This window comes from Phyllobates terribilis, unplaced genomic scaffold, assembly GCF_046119375.1.
Source record: "Phyllobates terribilis strain yellow unplaced genomic scaffold, ASM4611937v1 Scaffold_12__6_contigs__length_324123572, whole genome shotgun sequence".
Classification (NCBI taxonomy): domain Eukaryota; kingdom Metazoa; phylum Chordata; class Amphibia; order Anura; family Dendrobatidae; genus Phyllobates; species Phyllobates terribilis.
Window position 1 is genome coordinate 307,264,833 of NW_027362772.1, and position 17,420 is coordinate 307,282,252.

At 52.6% G+C, this 17,420-nt stretch overlaps 1 protein-coding gene across 4 annotated transcripts in view; it reads right to left on the reverse strand.

Moving 5' to 3' along the window:
- PKNOX2 (PBX/knotted 1 homeobox 2) overlaps positions 1-17,420 on the reverse strand; it is a 392,364-nt gene that overhangs the window by 36,596 nt on the left and 338,348 nt on the right. For all 4 annotated transcript variants that reach the window (XM_073657345.1, XM_073657347.1, XM_073657344.1 and 1 more), the window contains one exon: positions 11,237-11,373. In XM_073657345.1, the coding sequence (XP_073513446.1) occupies positions 11,237-11,373 (137 nt within the window). The remainder of the gene's footprint in view (positions 1-11,236; positions 11,374-17,420) is intronic.

Consider the following 17,420-nt stretch of genomic DNA (forward strand, 5'->3'; position numbering starts at 1 on the left):
ACGGATCCGTTAATTAGCCATCAGTTTTTCTTTCATTTGTTTGGGATCCATTTTTCGCTTACAGGATCAGAAAACTGATGGCTAATTAACGGATCCGCTTTCCTTAGACTTCAATGTTAAAAAAGCAGATCCAGCAGACATCAGTTTTTTTTAAAAACGGACTTAAAAGTGATGTCTACACAACTTTTTTTGCCAACGGATTGCTGCAGGATCCGTTATAACAGATCATTACTGGCCATGTGAACATCGCCCAAGACTGACTCCTGTGCGGCAACAGAATAAAACGCTTTGTAATCTATGTGGCTGTTCACACGTCCGAGTTTTTTTGCAGTGTATGTTAGTAAAAAAAACATATCACTTAGACATGTACGTTTTTGATCTGTGTTACAGATCAATTATCCTTACAAGTCTATGGACAGCGCACGGATGGCATCAGCGTACGGCCTCTGCGCTGCCTGCGATTAACCTTGGAATGAAGGTTTCTCATTATTCATTTTTTCATACGTGAAAATCGCTGATGAAACTGATGGTAAAATCTGACGAAAATTGGATGAAAAACACTGATTACACTGGGACCGTTTTGTTTGTTTTTTTCTGTCTGAATGAGGCCATAGGGTGACAGCACATCTTGCGGTTCTGGATGCACTTTTTTTTTTTCCTTCGCGCATTTTTTTAATAAATAATCGGCCCAGTTGTCTGCTTCCTCACAGCGTTACATGGACTATTTTGTTTCATAGCAATGAAATCTTCGCTGGAAACAGCCCACGTAAAGGGTTAACGCGCCACGGGATTCGCAAGGTAAATAACCCTCTCCCTTTCTGCGCTGTTTCTGGGGCGAGTTTGATCTTCGTCAGCGCAGAACAAATAAAAGGGCTGAACCGGCATGACATTTTACTGCAGACGAAGGGTCGTTTGCAGCCACTAATAAAAAGGATTTGACACAGGCTAATAAAGAGGAATGCATCTCTCTAATGGCCTAATTGAGCGCATTCAGCACTGCTCTGCCTGGGAGCCAGCGCGGCAAATGAAAGCCAGAGGGCTCTGCTCCTTGGAAATGCTTCCTCAATGGATTTCCTCTCCAATTTTATTCCCAGCGAGCCAAATGAAAAAGGGTCATCAGCGGCAATAATGAGAGGGGCTCACGTACCCCCCCCTGCTACGACCCTGGGTGCACCCCACCGCTCTGTGTTTAGCTAATAATCTATTATCCCATTTATATTATTCTCATGAAATATGGTCCCTGATCGCCTCTCGGAAATGGGATCTGATAGGATCTACTTTCCACATCTGCTCTTCCATTATCAGGAAGGCAGCGGACGCGCAATGTCTTATGGCTTCCAGATACCGCGCGGCCGCCTATTCTCTCTGAGTTACGCCATAAGCCGGTACCTGGAGAACGTGATCCGACGACAGGACAATACTCCCATATGGATGAAGTGGATGCACATATAATTTATGATATGTGACTTGATATCCTGCGATGATGAAGGTCTTACTTCATCTTAATTGTTTCTGGGACAAGGGGGAAAATAAAAAAAAAAAGAGCCACCATCCGGGGAGATAATAATAAAAGTGCGCCGGAAACTCCTGACTACTAATTCCTAGGTGAGACTGGAACCATAACAAGTTATTCTGCCGAGAACATTAAAATATAGTTTGGTAGAAAAAAAATAATTTACAAAAACAAACAAAGTTAACCTATTTGCATAGATAACCGCGACCAAAAATTTTTTGTGTTTGCAAAATAGAAAAAAGTTTGCTACAAAATTTGCAACTTTTTGAGGTCACAAAACTGGCAAAATATTCTTGCTAAATACCCTCCAAAGTATTAAAGGGTGGATGTTACTTTTAAGGGCCCATATATTATCACCATTGGCAGCATTCCCAAAGCTGGAGGTACAGTATATACAGATGTGGAACCATTAAACAGACTTTCTATTGTTTTGCAATTTTTCAGTTTTTTTACCCCCATAAAAGCCGCAGTTTTCCAACTTGTATAAAACTTCTATATTAGCACTGGCCGTAATTGGCAGCTCTGAAATGAGTAAAGCACGTGGCAGCTGTGACATAATTACACCGGAATTAATTAAGACTTTCCTATACGAATCCCTGTAAAAGCTCACATTCCATTTTACAAGGCGATACATTATTACTAGCCAATTAGTATTAATTTTATGTACGATAGTAGTAAAGGCTCGGATGACCTTGCAGTATACTCTGTGCTTGGAATACCCTGCAGGCCGGCGTCCAAAGGACTAGAGCGAAACCGATAGATTTGCTCGTTTCACACTGGACAAGGCTGTGAATGGAGAACGTCTCCTCCATCGAGAACCTCGGCGGGTTCATCTCTCCGGCTCCAGGAACACACATTGTTCAAGGAGATGATCTTATAGCTCAGATATGTCCCATTTTTGTTCTTGCTTTTGCGCATAACGGCTCTCTCGGGACTCAAAGTTACCATTTTCTTCATCTATGCAAAGGTTGGCTTGCACGGTGCAGGCGTTGAGAAGTTAGGAGCATTTTTCCAGCCCGGATTTGCATATACCTTTCATTTTCCGCCTCCAGGAGGGTCCCACGGACTGCAGGGCTCCACCACAGTTTGGAAAGGTTTCATCGCATCGATTTATTTTATTTACATTTATTTGTAAAGTTAAAAAATATATATAAAAAAAAGTCCAAATGAGGCCACAAAATGATTTCCCTTTAATCTTCTACGCTGATACTACGGAGCATGAAAGCCTCAGAGACCATGTGTTAATTTGAATTGAATGGGGCCTTGTTAAATTTATTGACATGAAATGAAAAATCCCCACTGTGGTTTTGAACTGTCATGCTACCCAGAGGCAAGAAATTTTAATTAAAAAAAAAAAGGCTGCAAAAGAAAAAAAAAATTATAACACAGGCCTCCTCCCCGCTTTCCTCCATCCTCCAGTAAGAGCAGGCAATGTCGCCAGGAATCCACAGTCTAATGTTGCCCGTACTCCGCAGATAGCTCCCTCGCCCGACCCCCATACATATGCACGCTCTGATAGACTGAGAATGCAGGTGTTTTGCATTGGGACAGGGACGTACACGGCTGCCTCTGAAGACCCTCCTGTCCCCAGCTCTCCCCACCATACTAATCAGAACTCCTCCAGATCCCTCTATACCCCCTTTCTAGACTTCTCTGCCCCCTTCTCCAGTGTCTTCCACACTCACTTGAACAGCCCCAGAATGACGGCACCACCTCCTCCTCCAGACTCTTCTGTCCTCCCTCCTCCTCCAGACTCCTCCGTCACCCTGACTCCTCCAGACTCCTCTGTCCTCCTGCCTCCTCCAGACTCCTCTGTGCTCCCTCCTCTTCCAGACTCCTCTGTCCTCCCTCCTCCTTCAGACTCGTCTGTCCTCCCTCCTCCTCCAGACTCCTCTGTCCTCCCCTCCAGACTCGTCTGTCCTCCCTCCTCCTCCAGACTCCTCTGTCCTCCCTCCTCCTCCAGACTCCTCTGTCCTCCCTCCTCCTCCAGACTCCTCTGTCCTCCCGCCTCCTTCAGACTCCTCTGTCCTCCCGCCTCCTTCAGACTCCTCTGTCCTCCCTCCTCCTCCAGACTCCTCTGTCCTCCCTCCTCCTCCAGACTCCTCTGTCCTCCTTCCTCCTCCAGACTCCTCTGTCCTCCCTCCTCCTTCAGACTCCTCTGTCCTCCCTCCTCCTCCAGACTCCTCTGTCCTCCCGCCTCCTTCAGACTCCTCTGTCCTCCCTCCTCCTTCAGACTTCTCTGTCCCCCCTCCTCCTCCAGACTCCTCTGTCCTCCCTCCTCCTCCAGACTTCTCTGTCCTCCCTCCTCCTCCAGACTCCTCTGTCCTCCCTCCTCCTCCAGACTCCTCTGTCCTCCCTCCTCCTCCAGACTCCTCTGTCCTCCCTCCTCTTCCAGACTCCTCTGTCCTCCCTCCTCTTCCAGACTCCTCTGTCCTCCCTCCTCCTCCAGACTCCTCTGTCCTCCCTCCTCCAGACTCCTCTGTCCTCCCTCCTCCTCCAGACTCCTCTGTCCTCCCTCCTCCTCCAGACTCCTCTGTCCTCCCTCCTCCTCCAGACGCCTCTGTCCTCCCTCCTCCTCCAGACTCCTCTGTCCTCCCTCCTCCTCCAGATTCCTCCGTCCCCCTGCCTCCTCCAGACTTCTCTGTCCTCCCTCCTCTTCCAGACTCCTCTGTCCTCCCTCCTCTTCCAGACTCCTCTGTCCTCCCTCCTCCTCCAGACTCCTCTGTCCTCCCTCCTCTTCCAGACTCCTCTGTCCTCCCTCCTCTTCCAGACCCCTCTGTCCTCCCTCCTCTTCCAGACTCCTCTGTCCCCCCTCCTCTTCCAGACTCCTCTGTCCTCCCTCCTCCTCCAGACTCCTCTGTCCTCCCTCCTCCTCCAGACTCCTCTGTCCTCCCTCCTCCTTCAGACTCCTCTGTGCTCCCTCCTCCTCCAGACTCCTCTGTCCTCCCTCCTCCTCCAGACTCCTCTGTCCTCCCTCCTCCTCCAGACTCCTCCGTCCCCCTGCCTCCTCCAGACTCCTCTGTCCTCCCTCCTCTTCCAGACTCCTCTGTCCTCCCTCCTCTTCCAGACTCCTCTGTCCTCCCTCCTCCTCCAGACTCCTCTGTCCTCCCTCCTCTTCCAGACTCCTCTGTCCTCCCTCCTCTTCCAGACTCCTCTGTCCTCCCTCCTCTTCCAGACTCCTCTGTCCCCCCTCCTCTTCCAGACTCCTCTGTCCTCCCTCCTCCTCCAGACTCCTCTGTCCTCCCTCCTCCTCCAGACTCCTCTGTCCTCCCTCCTCCTCCAGACTCCTCTGTCCTCCCTCCTCTTCCAGACTCCTCTGTCCTCCCTCCTCTTCCAGACTCCTCTGTCCTCCCTCCTCTTCCAGACTCCTCTGTCCCCCCTCCTCTTCCAGACTCCTCTGTCCTCCCTCCTCCTCCAGACTCCTCTGTCCTCCCTCCTCCTCCAGACTCCTCTGTCCTCCCTCCTCCTTCAGACTCCTCTGTGCTCCCTCCTCCTCCAGACTCCTCTGTCCTCCCTCCTCCTCCAGACTCCTCTGTCCTCCCTCCTCCTCCAGATTCCTCCGTCCCCCTGCCTCCTCCAGACTCCTCTGTCCTCCCTCCTCTTCCAGACTCCTCTGTCCTCCCTCCTCTTCCAGACTCCTCTGTCCTCCCTCCTCTTCCAGACTCCTCTGTCCTCCCTCCTCCTCCAGACTCCTCTGTCCTCCCTCCTCTTCCAGACTCCTCTGTCCTCCCTCCTCTTCCAGACTCCTCTGTCCTCCCTCCTCTTCCAGACTCCTCTGTCCCCCCTCCTCTTCCAGACTCCTCTGTCCTCCCTCCTCCTCCAGACTCCTCTATCCTCCCTCCTCCTCCAGACTCCTCTGTCCTCCCTCCTCCTCCAGACTCCTCTGTCCTCCCTCCTCCTTCAGACTCCTCTGTGCTCCCTCCTCCTCCAGACTCCTCTGTCCTCCCTCCTCCTCCAGACTCCTCTGTCCTCCCTCCTCCTCCAGACTCCTCTGTCCTCCCTCCTCTTCCAGACTCCTCTGTCCTCCCTCCTCCTCCAGACTCCTCTGTCCTCCCTCCTCCTCCAGACTCCTCTGTCCTCCCTCCTCCTCCATCCTCCCTCCTCCTCCATCCTCCTCCGTCCTCCCTCCTCCTCCAGACTCCTCTGTCCCCCTGCCTCCTCCAGACTCCTCTGTCCTCCCACCTCCTCCGTCCTCCATCCTCCTCCAGACTCCTCTGTCCTCCCTCTTCCTCCAGACTCCTCTGTCCCCCTGCCTCCTCCAGACTCCTCTGTCCTCCCTCCTCTTCCAGACTCCTCTGTCCTCCCTCCTCCTCCGTCCTCCCTCCTCCTCCATCCTCCCTCCTCCTCCAGACTCCTCTGTCCTCCCTCCTCCTCCAGACTCCTCTGTCCCCCCTCCTCTTCCAGACTCCTCTGTCCTTCCTCCTCCCTCCTCCTCTGTCCTCCCTCCTCCTCCCTCCTCCTCTGTCCTCCCTCCTCCTTCAGACTCCTCTGTCCTCCCTCCTCCTCCAGACTCCTCTGTCCTCCCTCCTCCTCCAGACTCCTCTGTCCTCCCTCCTCCTCCAGACTCCTCTGTCCTCCCTCCTCTTCCAGACTCCTCTGTCCTCCCTCCTCTTCCAGACTCCTCTGTCCTCCCTCCTCCTCCAGACTCCTCTGTCCTCCCTCCTCTTCCAGACTCCTCTGTCCTCCCTCCTCTTCCAGACCCCTCTGTCCTCCCTCCTCTTCCAGACTCCTCTGTCCCCCCTCCTCTTCCAGACTCCTCTGTCCTCCCTCCTCCTCCAGACTCCTCTGTCCTCCCTCCTCCTCCAGACTCCTCTGTCCTCCCTCCTCCTTCAGACTCCTCTGTGCTCCCTCCTCCTCCAGACTCCTCTGTCCTCCCTCCTCCTCCAGACTCCTCTGTCCTCCCTCCTCCTCCAGACTCCTCCGTCCCCCTGCCTCCTCCAGACTCCTCTGTCCTCCCTCCTCTTCCAGACTCCTCTGTCCTCCCTCCTCTTCCAGACTCCTCTGTCCTCCCTCCTCCTCCAGACTCCTCTGTCCTCCCTCCTCTTCCAGACTCCTCTGTCCTCCCTCCTCTTCCAGACTCCTCTGTCCTCCCTCCTCTTCCAGACTCCTCTGTCCCCCCTCCTCTTCCAGACTCCTCTGTCCTCCCTCCTCCTCCAGACTCCTCTGTCCTCCCTCCTCCTCCAGACTCCTCTGTCCTCCCTCCTCCTCCAGACTCCTCTGTCCTCCCTCCTCTTCCAGACTCCTCTGTCCTCCCTCCTCTTCCAGACTCCTCTGTCCTCCCTCCTCTTCCAGACTCCTCTGTCCCCCCTCCTCTTCCAGACTCCTCTGTCCTCCCTCCTCCTCCAGACTCCTCTGTCCTCCCTCCTCCTCCAGACTCCTCTGTCCTCCCTCCTCCTTCAGACTCCTCTGTGCTCCCTCCTCCTCCAGACTCCTCTGTCCTCCCTCCTCCTCCAGACTCCTCTGTCCTCCCTCCTCCTCCAGATTCCTCCGTCCCCCTGCCTCCTCCAGACTCCTCTGTCCTCCCTCCTCTTCCAGACTCCTCTGTCCTCCCTCCTCTTCCAGACTCCTCTGTCCTCCCTCCTCTTCCAGACTCCTCTGTCCTCCCTCCTCCTCCAGACTCCTCTGTCCTCCCTCCTCTTCCAGACTCCTCTGTCCTCCCTCCTCTTCCAGACTCCTCTGTCCCCCCTCCTCTTCCAGACTCCTCTGTCCCCCCTCCTCTTCCAGACTCCTCTGTCCTCCCTCCTCCTCCAGACTCCTCTGTCCTCCCTCCTCCTCCAGACTCCTCTGTCCTCCCTCCTCCTCCAGACTCCTCTGTCCTCCCTCCTCCTTCAGACTCCTCTGTCCTCCCTCCTCCTCCAGACTCCTCTGTCCTCCCTCCTCCTCCAGACTCCTCTGTCCTCCCTCCTCCTCCAGACTCCTCTGTCCTCCCTCCTCTTCCAGACTCCTCTGTCCTCCCTCCTCCTCCAGACTCCTCTGTCCTCCCTCCTCCTCCAGACTCCTCTGTCCTCCCTCCTCCTCCATCCTCCCTCCTCCTCCATCCTCCTCCGTCCTCCCTCCTCCTCCAGACTCCTCTGTCCCCCTGCCTCCTCCAGACTCCTCTGTCCTCCCTCCTCCTCCGTCCTCCATCCTCCTCCAGACTCCTCTGTCCTCCCTCTTCCTCCAGACTCCTCTGTCCCCCTGCCTCCTCCAGACTCCTCTGTCCTCCCTCCTCTTCCAGACTCCTCTGTCCTCCCTCCTCCTCCGTCCTCCCTCCTCCTCCATCCTCCCTCCTCCTCCAGACTCCTCTGTCCTCCCTCCTCCTCCAGACTCCTCTGTCCCCCCTCCTCTTCCAGACTCCTCTGTCCTTCCTCCTCCCTCCTCCTCTGTCCTCCCTCCTCCTCCCTCCTCCTCTGTCCTCCCTCCTCCTTCAGACTCCTCTGTCCTCCCTCCTCCTCCAGACTCCTCTGTCCTCCCTCCTCCTCCAGACTCCTCTGTCCTCCCTCCTCCTCCAGACTCCTCTGTCCTCCCTCCTCCAGACTCCTCTGTCCTCCCTCCTCCTCCAGACTCCTCTGTCCTCCCTCCTCCTCCAGACTCCTCTGTCCTCCCTCCTCCTCCAGACGCCTCTGTCCTCCCTCCTCCTCCAGACTCCTCTGTCCTCCCTCCTCCTCCAGATTCCTCCGTCCCCCTGCCTCCTCCAGACTCCTCTGTCCTCCCTCCTCTTCCAGACTCCTCTGTCCTCCCTCCTCTTCCAGACTCCTCTGTCCTCCCTCCTCCTCCAGACTCCTCTGTCCTCCCTCCTCTTCCAGACTCCTCTGTCCTCCCTCCTCTTCCAGACCCCTCTGTCCTCCCTCCTCTTCCAGACTCCTCTGTCCCCCCTCCTCTTCCAGACTCCTCTGTCCTCCCTCCTCCTCCAGACTCCTCTGTCCTCCCTCCTCCTCCAGACTCCTCTGTCCTCCCTCCTCCTTCAGACTCCTCTGTGCTCCCTCCTCCTCCAGACTCCTCTGTCCTCCCTCCTCCTCCAGACTCCTCTGTCCTCCCTCCTCCTCCACACTCCTCCGTCCCCCTGCCTCCTCCAGACTCCTCTGTCCTCCCTCCTCTTCCAGACTCCTCTGTCCTCCCTCCTCTTCCAGACTCCTCTGTCCTCCCTCCTCCTCCAGACTCCTCTGTCCTCCCTCCTCTTCCAGACTCCTCTGTCCTCCCTCCTCTTCCAGACTCCTCTGTCCTCCCTCCTCTTCCAGACTCCTCTGTCCCCCCTCCTCTTCCAGACTCCTCTGTCCTCCCTCCTCCTCCAGACTCCTCTGTCCTCCCTCCTCCTCCAGACTCCTCTGTCCTCCCTCCTCCTCCAGACTCCTCTGTCCTCCCTCCTCTTCCAGACTCCTCTGTCCTCCCTCCTCTTCCAGACTCCTCTGTCCTCCCTCCTCTTCCAGACTCCTCTGTCCCCCCTCCTCTTCCAGACTCCTCTGTCCTCCCTCCTCCTCCAGACTCCTCTGTCCTCCCTCCTCCTCCAGACTCCTCTGTCCTCCCTCCTCCTTCAGACTCCTCTGTGCTCCCTCCTCCTCCAGACTCCTCTGTCCTCCCTCCTCCTCCAGACTCCTCTGTCCTCCCTCCTCCTCCAGATTCCTCCGTCCCCCTGCCTCCTCCAGACTCCTCTGTCCTCCCTCCTCTTCCAGACTCCTCTGTCCTCCCTCCTCTTCCAGACTCCTCTGTCCTCCCTCCTCTTCCAGACTCCTCTGTCCTCCCTCCTCCTCCAGACTCCTCTGTCCTCCCTCCTCTTCCAGACTCCTCTGTCCTCCCTCCTCTTCCAGACTCCTCTGTCCTCCCTCCTCTTCCAGACTCCTCTGTCCCCCCTCCTCTTCCAGACTCCTCTGTCCTCCCTCCTCCTCCAGACTCCTCTGTCCTCCCTCCTCCTCCAGACTCCTCTGTCCTCCCTCCTCCTCCAGACTCCTCTGTCCTCCCTCCTCCTTCAGACTCCTCTGTGCTCCCTCCTCCTCCAGACTCCTCTGTCCTCCCTCCTCCTCCAGACTCCTCTGTCCTCCCTCCTCCTCCAGACTCCTCTGTCCTCCCTCCTCTTCCAGACTCCTCTGTCCTCCCTCCTCCTCCAGACTCCTCTGTCCTCCCTCCTCCTCCAGACTCCTCTGTCCTCCCTCCTCCTCCATCCTCCCTCCTCCTCCATCCTCCTCCGTCCTCCCTCCTCCTCCAGACTCCTCTGTCCCCCTGCCTCCTCCAGACTCCTCTGTCCTCCCTCCTCCTCCGTCCTCCATCCTCCTCCAGACTCCTCTGTCCTCCCTCTTCCTCCAGACTCCTCTGTCCCCCTGCCTCCTCCAGACTCCTCTGTCCTCCCTCCTCTTCCAGACTCCTCTGTCCTCCCTCCTCCTCCGTCCTCCCTCCTCCTCCATCCTCCCTCCTCCTCCAGACTCCTCTGTCCTCCCTCCTCCTCCAGACTCCTCTGTCCCCCCTCCTCTTCCAGACTCCTCTGTCCTTCCTCCTCCCTCCTCCTCTGTCCTCCCTCCTCCTCCCTCCTCCTCTGTCCTCCCTCCTCCTTCAGACTCCTCTGTCCTCCCTCCTCCTCCAGACTCCTCTGTCCTCCCTCCTCCTCCAGACTCCTCTGTCCTCCCTCCTCCTCCAGACTCCTCTGTCCTCCCTCCTCCTCCAGACTCCTCTGTCCTCCTGCCTCCTCCAGACTCCTCTGTCCTCCCTCCTCTTCCAGACTCCTCTGTCCTCCCTCCTCCTCCAGACTCCTCTGTCCTCCCTCCTCCTCCAGACTCCTCTGTCCTCCCTCCTCCTCCAGACTCCTCTGTCCTCCCTCCTCCTCCGTCCTCCCTCCTCCTTCATCCTCCTCCGTCCTCCCTCCTCCTCCAGACTCCTCTGTCCTCCCTCCTCCTCCAGACTCCTCTGTCCTCCCTCCTCCTCCGTCCTCCCTCCTCCTCCAGACTCCTCTGTCCTCCCTCTTCCTCCAGACTCCTCTGTCCCCCTGCCTCCTCCAGACTCCTCTGTCCTCCCTCCTCTTCCAGACTCCTCTGTCCTCCCTCCTCTTCCAGACTCCTCTGTCCTCCCTCCTCTTCCAGACTCCTCTGTCCTCCCTCCTCATCCAGACTCCTCTGTCCTCCCTCCTCTTCCAGACTCCTCTGTCCTCCCTCCTCCAGAGATGAAGAAGCGACATATACGTCTCTTTGTATCCTGCATATTAAAACTAATAAAGTAGGCAGAAAAGTAACATGATGTGTAAATGGGTTTTCTGTTTTCTTGTAGAGGACACAAATTCTCGGTGTAGTAAACTGTTCTGCGACCTTCTCGTTCCACCCCAGTTGTTGACTCTGCTTGCAGCCCGGAATGGAATCATTAGGGTCCAGAACCATCACAGTTTGTTGCGGCAGAGATATAAACTAATAAATAGATTAAAAAAAAATATGACAAATTTGAGACCACGAATAATAAAATGCGCCAAGAACCCGAGGAGACGTCTCAGCCCAAGAGGAACTCGAGTGCAGGACTTCGCCGCCGCGTCTGGTGTCAGGAGCCATCAGCACCCACTACATTCACTGATCTGAGCTTCGTCTTTAATCCCATTTTAAAGTCATGTTGTTGAGGAAATGAAAAGAGAGAAAGAAGCGATGACAAGTTCTCCTAACACAAGAATCATGCTGACAAGTTAGCCTGAGGCTGAATTCACACTGTACCTTGGCACATCACTATGGAGCTGCACATTAGCATTTTACAGAGTCTGCAAGAAGCTCTTTCAAGTACCTGTAGACAGCACGCTTGTCAGCTTCCAGCTGAGCCTGAGGGTCAATCGGAGCACCAGGGACAGGGTTGGCTGCCGCAGAGGATGCTGGGAGGTGGACTGGCTGGGCCTTGGCAGTCTGTTGAGCCGTGGCCGTCATCTGCACAGACACAAAAGCCGAGATGTTAGTAAGGAAAGGGCGATGGTCCATTCTGCATCATGAGAGCAAACAATGCGGCACATCGCTAAGTAATCATTGTACAAAACTGCCAGCGATAACCTCTCACCATGAAAACTTCTCCAACTTTCTAACATACTTTGCATTTACATTCTCCACCATTTTCAACATTTCTGCTTGTTGTCAGTTCGAGGGGTTGTCCATTTTTCACCTATTTTTTTTTAGCTTAGTGATGTTTGCGCCCTTCATGTGCCCAGGGCTTTCTATTGGCCGCTGCCCCAGTTTTTGTTGATCAACTGCAGCCAATCTTCTTTTTCTTTTTTGCCATATCAACTGAACTTAGTGATTGGCTGCAGTGCTGTCAACTTGATGTCGTCGCTGCAGTCGATCAACAAAGACTGGGAACTGGCCGATTGGAAGCTCTGGATCAATGGAGGGTGAGTAAGAGCTCAGTTTGTTACTGTGGGCAAAAAAAAAAAAAGTGAAAGAAGAAGCCATCTAATGGGAATATCATTTACATCAAGAGAAGGAGAACGTATACGATCTCACAGCTGAGGGTTTGTCACAACTGTATGCAAAGTAGACAATCCTGTGTGAGGCGAAAGCCACCAGGCGAAGGATTTATTTTGTTATTATCATGATTTGCTTCTATAGCGACATCATATTCCACAGCTTTACAGACGTCATCACTGTCCCCATTGGGGCTCACAATCTACATTCCCCGTCAGTCTTTGAAGTGTGGGAGGAACCCAACAAAAACATGGGAAGAACATACAGACTCAGACTCCTTGCAGATGTCGTCCTTGGTGTGATTTGAACCCGAGATCCCAGAGTTGCAAAGTAACAGTGCTAACCACTGAGCCACCATACAGTGCTAACCACTGAGCCACCATACAGTGCTAACCACTGAGCCACCATGCTGCCCAAAGGATCCATTCACACCCAAGTGGGGGGTCTCCATTTGGTGCCTCCGCCACAAAATCAGGCCAAAAATCCCAGACACTTTGGTTTCTGATTTCATCCGATTTTACTAGGTGCGTCTCTAGTGTTCTGGGCGCGCAGAGCTAAAAACGGATCAGTTATTGATCATCAGAACCATTTACAAAAGCCTTCAATGTAAAAAAAAAAATGAAGACGGGTCGGTTTGTTGTGATCCGTTATTTTTGATTGGACAGAAAAGTTAAGTTCTGGTTAAAAAAAAAAGTTGGAAAAGAGACGTTTTATGACACTTCCAATCCGATGAATGTATCCTGTATCTAACTGTTTTATTCCTTTTTTCACTATCCCAAAATGGATCCAAAAACATAAATAATTCCTGGACATGTGAACAGAGCCTAACGCTGTTATTGTGCAATCTATGGAAACTCCACATTGCATCCACTACAGCTGGTAAATTGCCTGGAGATACATCTTTTTTTTTAATATAAAATGTGATTATCTTTTGTTACTATTCATTAGAGAGGTTTCCCCATCTCTTAAAGAGGATCTCTCACTGGATTATTTAATTTACTCCCCATGCCTCATCCGATTGCTGCTGCGCCGCTGATTCTGGAACGTTTTGTTTTTTTTTTCTTCTGTACTGGAAGTGTACCCCAAAACTTCTGTGGGCGTTAACTTTCTCCTCTGAAGCTGGCCAATGAAAACAAGGCCACACCCACAGGAGTTCTGTGATTCACGCCCAGTGGGTTTAAGGGAAACTTTATATACTATTACCGGAGGGCATAACTTTGGAACAAAGGGGCACAGAAGAAAAAGAAAAACTGTTCCAAAATCAGTGGAGCAGTGGTATTTGTAAGAGGCACTCAGTTAAAATAAAAAAAAAAATCGAGTGAAATGTCCTCTAAGATCCTACAGCAAATTAAAAATCACATGAATTGATTGGAAATGCTGTAGCACCAGGAGGCTATAGCGCTGTTATTTGCCCACTGTATGCAGTGACTATATAGCAGTATAACACACTGGTACAATTACTTCAGCAGTATTGTGATGTTGAGGGAGGGCAGTAATGACCCTTCACGGTTGACCAAGTGAGTGTCAAATTATTATGTTACAAGGTTGATTGCGCAATCCAATAGAAAACCAGACGGAGGCAAAGCTCTGTATGGGGGGATTCAAAGAATCTCTAACCCCATTTATTTCTATTTAGCATTTTATATTGTTTTGAGTTCATTAGAGTCCAATCACCTACAGCCATACTACAAGCTTGAACCAATGTTAGTACAATTATTACGGAAATGCACGTATGGTCATGTTATCGTTAGTTCGGTGCATGATGGAAAGTTACAAGGTTACACATCCCGGCTCAGACTAGCTAGATAACAGGAGCGGGGTGTCTCATAGAATGTTCCTGAGAGAAAAGGTTAGTGTGGGAAAGTTGCTTGTGAATCAAGAGGAAAGAAGGAAAGAATGTATGTTATGCAAAGAGTATAATAACATGATTTTGGAGCAAGCAGACAAAATGGAGTTGCCATAGCATGAGTATCAATATGTCCTTTACGATGAAAGAACTTTTTACTTTTCATTGAAAACCATGGGGCACGTATTGGCCGTTTGTTTGGCTGCAAAGACCTTGATTCATCCCGGATTGTAGCGACCTGGTAGGCAATCGCAGCCGTATCCTGCCTTTATATAGATGAACTATCTCCGTAAAGCAATTGACTGAGTGCAAAGAATGTTTTTAGCTACTTGGGTATGCAGACAGGATGGTGCAAACCTGGCCATAATATACAATGGAAGGATTTTAGGAGGTCACATAGACTGATCGCATATACCCAGAGGACAGGTAATAGCAGAGAAATGCTCATTTGTAGGATACACCAGAGACAAGGTCACCGTGAGAAGTCCTGCAAACTCCCTTGAGATAAAGTATTTACGTCGGACTGGTAAACAGGCCACCCGGCGCTTGCAGATTTGTTTCTATGTTTGCTCTGTTCTATATTTTGGGCCATATGTGGGCGATTATTCCAATCTGAGCGCAATCTTCATAGTGTGATATGCAGCGCACCTCGGACCTGCGTGAAAAGCTTCCTTTCCTCGTTTATCGAAACCCTAATTGAAAAGGACAGAGGCAGCGGAGATAAAAGGAGCAGCGACCCAACGCAATGAAAATGTAAATCTGGAAGCAGTCAGCTCCCAGCTTCAAAACAACCACCAGCTGAGACGTTGTTATTGCATTTTGCTCCGGGAAGGACGGCGATGCTTCAGATTTATAGAGCTGCTGGGGGCCCAATTCAGTGAGCGCGGCGCTCCATTGTTGCGGCTGCAAGCAAAAACAGTTTATCTCTAAATAGATTTCTCCTTCCTGAAATAAATCTGTATTTCATATCAGCTGGATCAGAAATATAAGGAAAAGGGGGGTAAGATTTAAGAATGACCTCTTGTGTAATCCATCCTGCTCGGGAAAGTCAAACCACACGAATGGAATTAACTGGCAGACGACATCGGCTTATTCATACAAGAGATGCAATGCGGTTGTTACAAGCTCTGCATAAATTAGGCCACGTTACAAGAAAACATCCGAAAATTAGGGCCAGTTACAAAAAAATATCAAAACTCAAATGCTGCAAAAACTAAATGACATTATATAACGATGATGGATACACCAGTAGAATATCAAATTCATGCAACTTTCACAAGTTGGGGTCAGGACACCAAAGTGCCTTTTTAGAAGTGATTTTAGTGAGCTATGTGAAACATCGGCACTCAGCCCCCTATTCTAGGAGATGCCGGTGGTTTCATTGGGGAGAAGTATATTTTATGGGTGAAAGTCTTTTAGAGGAAATGTATCACGATTCATCAGAATTCTGCCATACAACTGCTTGAAATGTCGCTAAAAAATTTTGCACAACTTTTATTTATGCAAAAAGTTTTCCACTCAGTCCAGTACGGTTCCGATAACTTTTTGGAAAGTGGGCAGAGCTTAGTCAGGAGGGGGCGTGGCAGAGCATGACCCACAAAATCAACATAATTTGCACCACAGAGGTGGCGTAAATCATGACAAGTGTACGCCAGTCCCCGACTGTAGGAACATTTCTTGCAGTAGAGCACGACAGATGAAAAATGCACAAAATTCATTTGATTTTTTTTAAAGGTTTGACTCCTCATCTTTCTTCAGTAGTGTGAAGGGGGGCTCAGGGCCGGTTCGGACTTCTCTTCACCTGGAAACCCCTCTTGTCAACGAATATTTTTCCAATTTGTGTTGAACTGTTCCATTTGCTCTACTCTTTCTTGCAGGCTGGAGGCATCTGCTTCATCTCTGTCCTTGGGACCGGGATTAGTAACACACGCACCAGGAGACCATGGGTCCGGTTCAACATGTTTGGTTTTACTGTAAAGTTCAGATACATTCGGCTATGGCATATGTGGCGCCCCTGAGGGTTCAGTCGCCATAGGGGTACTGCACCTCAGATAGAGGTGTGGTATCTCCTCTTCCGGGTAAGAATGGAGCATCACCCAGGACTACACTTCACATTCAACACTACACCACTCCTGTCCTGCAGGGGGTCTAAATGCACCAGGGTGCTGCCCCGTTCCGGGATAGAGGAGATGGGGGGAACCAAAGATAGGGGGAACCTAGTAGTGGGTGAGGGTGGAGGAAACACTTACAGGAAGCACTTATAGCAACATTCACGGTCCTCGTTCTCAGGCCTCGAGACGAGCAGCGGGTCAGAGTTAACCAGTGTCTCTGCCCGGTCAGGGTCCTGTTCTAAGAAGGCCTAGGAGGGGAGCAGAGGAGATAGGCTCCACAGGCAAAAGGATCCCAGGGGGATACGGACGGAGCGGAATCGCCACCTGTATTCTTCACTCTGGCCAAGCCAGAGGGATTCCTACTGCAAGAGGGGTGACCGGCCCCCGATATCTGACTGTGTACTTCACGTCACTGTTGGAAAAGCCCGGCGGCTTAGTAGATCCCAGGGGGGAACACAAGCGGGAGGAGAAGGAGAAGGAGAGGAACACACCAACGGGGTCTTGACAGGTGCTCCTGATCTACCTGGGAAGTGCTGAACCCCCTTCCTGGTGGCCGCAGTACGCCGTGAGGAGCAGAGAGAAGCTTTGCGGCTAAAGTTCATCTAAAGTCAGTAAAACCCTGGATGACTTCATTTACCGCCTCCGCTTGGTTATTCCCGCGCGGCACTGCACCCACCATCCCTCCACACAGTTCATCTAACCCTGCCCTGAGGCCTACTCCGCCTGTGGGGAGTAGTACCAACTGAGCTGCCAGAACATCAGCCTCATAGGACTGGTGCAGCGCTGGTGGCCTTCACCAGAAACCACAGGTGGTGTAGTCGAGCAACCACTCATCCAAAAGCCCATTATTTTTCATGTGACAGCCCTGGGCACGGAACGGGTCAAGGCCGCGACTGCATCCCCCCCAACATCTGCAAGGCCCGGCTCCGAGTATCCCCCATCAGCTCAGGGAGGGCGTCACAAAAACTGGGTAGTCGGCAGGATTGCGTGCCCGCAGCAATGGAAGAAGATAATCCCCATTGCCGCCGGGTACTGCGCGCCTTTCACAAAAGACTGTCGTTACACACTCAATGTGGCGCCCGCCCAAGAAGAACGGACGCCATTATGTGCAAAAACAACAGCAACCTAAGACTTCCCATCGTGGGCCTGGCTCCCCAATGGTGCCAAAAGGACCAACCGCCCCCTCCAGCAGAGACTGTCCGCATAGTAGTGTCCGTCAAGACGGATGGGACGTCCCAAGGAGTGCCCGTCAGCCAGCAGCCCTGGAGCCGCCCCGAAAAGAGGAGGAGAAGCAGATCGCACCCTGCAGCAGAGATGGACGCAGCCAAGGGGAAGCTCTCCGTCACTGGTCCACAAGCTGCCACCTCCCTCGCTATGGAGGGAATCCACCTGACCGCGGAGGAGGCTGAGTTCCTCCGCGGTGAAACGCAGGACCTTACCCGGAGGGTCGAAGAGGCCCAACGATTGGCCGCCGCCGAATGGAGAGAAGAGGTGCTGCGGAGGATCAAGGCCCGTCGCCATAGCTTGCCGCGCCTGACGATTGAGGCCCCAACCCAGGCGGA